The sequence below is a fragment of the Phaseolus vulgaris genome, chromosome 5 (assembly GCF_051622355.1).
Source record: "Phaseolus vulgaris cultivar YP4 chromosome 5, ASM5162235v1, whole genome shotgun sequence".
Lineage (NCBI taxonomy): Eukaryota > Viridiplantae > Streptophyta > Magnoliopsida > Fabales > Fabaceae > Phaseolus > Phaseolus vulgaris.
The window spans coordinates 6,176,177-6,183,286 of NC_143502.1; the positions used below are offsets into that span (position 1 = coordinate 6,176,177).

Below are 7,110 nucleotides of genomic sequence, written 5' to 3' on the forward strand. Positions count from 1 at the left end.
ATTGGACGACAGTAATCAATGGCCAAGATGTTGTCAGCACCATATGGCTTTAATAGATTATGGTTATCCATAAAGGAGTCAATGGAAGACGAGTCCCTATAGACAAAGATAATCTCGATCACATTGGGATCAACCCAATCAAGTCTCGAACAATGGGATGACTCTTTGACAGGTTCTGCTCGGTCGGCAGCATCCTCCGGATTGTTGACCCTTACATAGGTCTCCACAGGGGGCAATGTATGAATTGCCCCAACCAACAAAAGCTCGATCATGGAAGAGTCAGAAGAAGAAAAAGAAGACGGGGAATGATGGAAGAGACCCAAGGACAAGCCCAAGTGCAAGCCCAACAAAGAGAAGATCCAGGCCTACCACTAGAGCCATGATCAAGAAGAATCAAGAAGATTGGAATACTGCTACTGATGACAGGGAAACCTTCTTGTACATGTTTAAAATGCCATAACTCTAATGTATAGTAGAATTTATTTTCGTGTTAAAATTATATTAGGAATTTTACTTGTAATTTTTCTTAGAGATAATTTTGGCACCTAATTACCAACCTAGGTTAAATTAGGGTTTCTAAAACACCTAATTTAATTTAGGCCGGTCATGAGAAGGCTCATGGAGGAGGGAATAAAAAACGCTAATCACACCTCCCATGTGCTTCTCTTTTAGGCGCCAATTTCAAAAGCTTTTCATTTGAATTTAACTTTCATTTCATTTGTATTTGACTCTTCAAATTCCAGTCCTCCATTGCTATAAAAGTAGGTGTTTGGCTCATGAAATGGCAAGATTATTCTAGAGCAAATTGCTGCCAAAATTTTGCCAATTTTGCTCCTTGTCACCTACCTCTCTAGGATAGACATTTTAATCTTCATTCTTCACCTTGTCAAGTGAGATGGCCTCACCACTCACTCTCCACACCTAACATGCACCTTCAAGGAGTCCACAACTCTACGTGAGTTCCTTGCTCATTCTCATCCATTGAAGCTTTTGCCACTCCTCCAAGAAATTGCAATTCGGATGAAGGCACAACTCCATCAGGGAGGACGAAGAAGAAGATGAAGAAGACGAAGAGCCAAAGGAAGACATAACTAACCTTTCAGAATGAAGGGAAAACACCTCGCCAATATGTCTCGGTTTCAGGTGTCGGAGCAAGAGAGCATTGAGGCGGAACAGTGGGGACCACTATTTATAACCTTTGAAGAGATCGAAAGACAAAATGTCACTATAATCTCAACCGTTGGATCTCCCTCGATCCAATTGTCCACAATGAATGGTGCCAAAAAACCTAAATCATCATTACGGGTCACGTCACGCGTTCGGCGCCGCCAATGTCACGTCTCACCTCAGGAAGATCAACCGTCACAACGACCCCAGATAACGACTCTTCGGATTAACCATCCTCGAGCCTGAGGACAAGTGTACCGGTACGGTCAACACGATCGAGACCTTGACTCGACATCCGGTCAAGACCGACCAACATGACCAACAACAAGGTTGTTTAATGATCCATCGTTTGTTAATCTCCTTTCATTAGACCCATTAACCACAATGGACCCACAATAATTGAATAAATTAGCACGGATCCCAAAGGATCTGGGACGCAATGATCTAATCTTAAATATTGAGTGTCGAGTACTGAAGTCTGACTTGAGCATCGAAGTACCTTTTGCAGGTACCATCCGAATCCGGAGCTAGTGAGGAGGAGGAGTGGTAGAGCAAGTGTAATAGTTTAGCCGAGAAAAGAGAGTGAGGTGCAGATCGACCGACCGAGAAGTAGTTCAAATTGTTCTCTTAATCCCAACTCCGTTCGAAAACACCAACAATATTATTATTGTAATAACTTTAAAAAAAATACTATTTTAACACCACACATTTTTTATAAATTACTTATGTATTACAATTGTATTTTCTAATAAAATATCGTTTTGTAATAAAATAATATTCATTCAGTTGTGAGGTGTGAAAGAGAAATTGTGAACATATAATAACTTATTTTTTTTATATTATTTAATTACAATTATTTTAATATATATATATATATATATATATATATATTAAAACCATTACATCCAAAATTATATACAACTTAGAGTGTTAACATATAGTTTTTCCGTTTTTAAATAAAGTGAACCTAAAAAAAAAATAAAAAAATCCACGTATACGGTTGTAAACGGGATGTAGTGCTATATAGTTATTTAATAAACCGTTCAACTATAGTTAATAATGTTTAAAACTATTATTTTAGATGTTTTTAACAATTTTATACCACCTAATGATCTGTTAAATATTAAAATACTTTCATTTTAATTTTTAATGATGAATAGTTACAGTATAACGTAATGTAGTTTTTCCCCTTCATTTATTTTCATTAAATTTTTTAATAACAATTTATATTAAAAATATATTATATCAACGAGAGATAATAATTTATATTTAAAATTAATTAACATAATATCAATTAACATTTTATAAACACTTTTAATTTATTTTTAATATTCATATTATTTTAAAAAATAAATCTTAACATAAAAAATTATTTATTTATTTAATGTTTTAAAATTTTGTGAAAAAAAAATCAAATTAAAATTCAATTCTTACAAAACCAAATTCCAATTCTTTGTCCTGTGGATACCATTGTCAAAATGGTAGATGGAATTCAATTTCCCAGAAATCATTTATAAATGTGAATAGTGGACGACTCTATTTGGTTAATAATGTTGGAAAAGATTTATAGGAGATTTCTTCCAATGCTTAAAACGATAACTTTGACTTTTCTTTTCTTGTGTCTTATCTTATTCAATGAAACTTGTATTCTGAATTATGTAGGTATTTCTTTTTCGAAAAAATATTTTAAATTTTAAAATTTGAATGACAAAATTATATTTATATTAGTATGGAATGTATAATACATTTCAAACTTTAAAATTTTAAAATATTTTTAAAACTATAAAATTTATAATATATTTTTTAGGTTTAGAATGTGATATTATATATCGATTAGAAAAATCTATAATGTAGATATTATATATAAATAATATTTTATAATATATAATTGAGAATAAATTTAAATTTAATTATATTTAAAATTTACTCTTTAATATATAAGTTAGTTATCAGGTTTTAAGGTAAAAGATTGTGTTAAAAGTTTTAAATCAATTAAAAATAAAAACTACATATAATTAGTAAAATTTCATCTTATAAATCGATTTTGTAATGTTGAATTAAATTTAATTTTTTTAAATATAATTTGAAAATTAAAAAGAAAAAACTTGCACTTGGAGTATAATACTGAAATTAAAAGATTTATGAAGGTGGAGTTGTGAGATTTATGTGTAATTTCCTTCTAAATAAATTTAATTGGGTAATTTTGAAGTTATGTAATTTCTTTTTGGCAAAGATATATTTTTTACAAAATTCAGGAAATGGATATAATAATAAAGCTAAAAGATAAAATAAGTTCACTCCTTCCCACTCATTTGTCATTCCCACTATGGGGGCGTGTTCCCATAAAACCCTTTACTTTTTCCGGTATTCCCAAACCACCCCTGACGCGCATGCGCTGTCGACACCAGGAAACGTCGCAGTCGTTCTCACAAACGGTGTGACAGCCATTACTTTTCCGCCACGTGTCTCTCAACACTCCCCTTCGAATGTCAGAACTTTCGTCCCTCGACACGTGTCGATATCAGATTGATGCTCCTACAAGCGCACTTTCTCTCTCTAGAACCTCCACACACAAACTTCGATTTCGAACGTTTACACTCTTCAACTACACTGTCTTGTCTTTCTCCTTATATTCAAAACCAAACTTCACTCTTCTCTCTTTACCCTTTCTTACTCTCTCGCTTAGGGTTTTCTCCACCATTGACCCCACCGTCCAAACCAAACCCTCGCCCAATTTTTATGGGTAATTTTCTCCCGCGATTCCCCTTCTTTTCCTTGTCTGCTTTTCGTCAAACTCTGAGAAAGTGAAAATTCATTCATTTTTCTGTTTTTCTTTTTCTCATTTCTGTTTGTTATTAAGTGTCAATTTTGTGTCTCGGGCGTTTCAAATTATTATTTTGATTATCTGGGTTTGTTTGGATCGTTATGGAGCTGAGTTTAACATTGTGTTGACTTTCATAGTTTTGTTTGAAAAAAAATTGTTTTCGATGAGTTTTTGTCTTCATTTTTAGAAGTACAAGAATTTCAGGGTCTGAGCTTTGTTGGGAATCAACGATTATTACGATTACATTCTCTGCATGCATTAGAGGGTTTATTGTCTTGCATGAATTAAAATTTGTGTTTTATTGGAGGAAAGGAAATGAGGAAACTTGTTTGATTTCAGTTTTGGATTGTTTATAGCAATTTGTTTTGAAAACCTGCTAGATAAGGGGTATAAAATACTTCGGGGAGGTTTTGATGGTTTTACAACAGAGCTGGCTTTTACATCCTGCTTTTCGTTTCACTTTCAGTTTGTAGTATTGACCTATTATGTCTTCGGTCTTGAAGTGTTCAATTTCTGTTCCTGTTGTTTTCGGACTTGGATTCTGTCGAAGACAATTTGTACTTGTTTGGTTTGCTCTTTCATAGGTCCATCAATGTTAGCTTTGTTGATTGATAACAAATGGTGTAGGTATTTATTATTAATAGGCCTTCTAAGGTTGGATACTTGGATCTTTTCGTGAAGCACTCATTTTTCTTTTTGTTGTGGGTTATGAATGCCATGCTTTTAATCCTTTGTATAGCTTGCTAAATGTTAAAGGTATAGTATTAGATTTTTGGCCTAAGATTCAACTTACCTGCTAAGTTATAGGAACCTGTAGGCATGTTGTTTATTTGTAGTATTGTGGTTGTTTCATAAATTATGTGTTTAACAAGTACCTATGTTCTTCATGTAAATATGATTGAATTGTTTACAAACCTGATGATAGAGGTAAACCTGCTAATTATGATATGCCTCTATGTTGATCTCCATATTTTTATACTAGACATGTGTCGTGCTACAACTTAGTGTTTGAACAATTTGTTTTTATTAACCATCAGTAGTCAATGATTTAAATAAAAAAATTCCGACTTTGTACTGCTCTTCTGTTTTCACTTAATACTGGTATGGTTTTGTGTAACTCTGTGTAATATTGAATCAATAAAGGTTTGATCTCAGACTATTTTTTGCATTCTAAAATAATCTACTGTTTTAATGATTAGTTAGACCTCTGTATAAATCCTGTATCCTTGCAATTTAATATCATATGATGAGGTTTTCTGTTTTATTTTTATTATAGAACTATAGAGGGGGTTGTTTGAAGGTAAAATCTTAAAGCAGCAAATCATCATGGATAAATCAGAAGTGACTCCACAGCGGCAGCAGCAACAACAGCAGCAGCATGTGATGGGAGTTGCTGCAGGTGCTAGCCAAATGGCCTATTCTCACTACCAGACTGCTCCCATGGTGGCTGCCGGCACACCTGCTGTAGCTGTGCCTTCTCAAACACAGGCTCCTGGTGCCTTCTCTAGTTCTGCTCACCAACTTGCTTACCAGCAAGCACAGCATTTTCACCATCAACAGCAGCAGCACCAACAACAGCAGCTGCAAATGTTCTGGTCAGATCAAATGCAAGAAATCGAGCAAACAATTGACTTTAAAAACCACAGTCTCCCTCTTGCTCGAATAAAAAAGATAATGAAAGCTGATGAAGATGTCCGAATGATTTCAGCAGAAGCTCCAGTCATATTTGCAAAAGCATGTGAAATGTTCATACTAGAGTTGACATTACGTTCTTGGATTCACACAGAAGAGAACAAGAGGAGAACCTTACAGAAGAATGATATAGCAGCTGCTATTTCAAGAAATGATGTTTTTGATTTCTTGGTTGATATTATTCCAAGAGATGAATTGAAAGAGGAAGGACTTGGAATAACCAAGGCTACTATTCCATTAGTGGGTTCACCTGCTGATATTCCCTATTACTATGTCCCTCCACAGCATCCTGTGGGACCTCCTGGGATGATCATGGGGAAGCCAGTTGATCAAGCAGCACTATATTCTACACAGCAGCCTCGACCTCCCATGGCTTTCATGCCATGGCCCCATACACAACCCCAGCCACAGCATTCACCCCAACAACAAACAGATTCATGATTATTATGTGCAATTCAATTAGGTTTGGAAAGTACCATGCATCTTTTGATTACAAATTTACTTAATGCCTTTCAGCACTACTTTAGTGTTATGCATTTAAGAAGGCAACAGATTGTTTGAGGATTTTTGCACTCATTTGTGATTGTATGAGATCTCTTCATGATTGGTGTGATGGTTGATTTAGTTTTAGGGAGTCAAATGTTAAAAATAGTTTGTTTGTACCTGAATCTGTTGAATTGAAGTGAGTCTCTACTCTTGACCCAAATCCATTTCTTTTCTCTGTAAGAAGAAAATGGGAAATATAATATATATATATATATATATATATATATATATATGTGTGTGTGTGTGTGTGTGTGTGTAATTTTTAATTTCGGTAAAATATTTTATTTTAATATTTTTTGCTTCTATTATCCTGACTTTAAAAATATTATTCTACTTATAAAATGTAATAATTAATCATCGTCTTTTATTTTAACTTTAAAATATTGTTAATTTTTCATTTAGTAACATTGGATGTAATACTAAAATAAATTATATTATTTTTTATTATCATCAAAATACATTTTAATAATGGCAATAAATGAATTTTAAAGGAAAATATTAATTAAGTTACTTAAATTGTTTTTAGAAAATCCATACTTCCAATTAGAATTACAAATATTGCTTTTACGATTTTAGGTAACAGATAATTCTTATAATTCATATTCAAATGCAACTGTGCTAATAGAAATGCAAAACATTGACCATTATCTTTTCATCATTCTAAAATCTATTTATTTAAAAAAATCAAAATCCAAAATTAGTTTATCTAAATACTTGTCAAATTGTCTCATTCTAGTTTTATTAGTTTCTTAAAACTTGTATATTTTTAATTTTTATTTTTAGTTACTATTATGATATAAGTTAGTAAGATATATAATGAACAAATGTAATTAAAACTAAAAATAATAATTAAAGTAGATTAAAGTAATAAACTTATATAT

General features: G+C 32.7%; 1 protein-coding gene across 1 annotated transcript; it reads left to right on the forward strand.

Moving 5' to 3' along the window:
• The first annotated feature begins 3,753 nt into the window (after nt 1-3,753).
• On the forward strand, nt 3,754-6,389 carry LOC137834986 (nuclear transcription factor Y subunit C-2). Its single transcript, XM_068643271.1, has 2 exons — nt 3,754-3,910; nt 5,268-6,389. Exon 2 carries the CDS (start codon nt 5,318-5,320, stop codon nt 6,122-6,124), a length of 807 nt encoding a protein of 268 aa, XP_068499372.1. The 5' UTR covers nt 3,754-3,910; nt 5,268-5,317; the 3' UTR covers nt 6,125-6,389.
• Nucleotides 6,390-7,110: the final 721 nt, after the last annotated feature.

Excerpts from the sequence above, each read along its gene's own strand:
- LOC137834986 (XM_068643271.1), top strand. The coding sequence starts at position 5,318 with ATGGATAAATCAGAAGTGACTCCACAGCGGCAGCAGCAACAACAGCAG.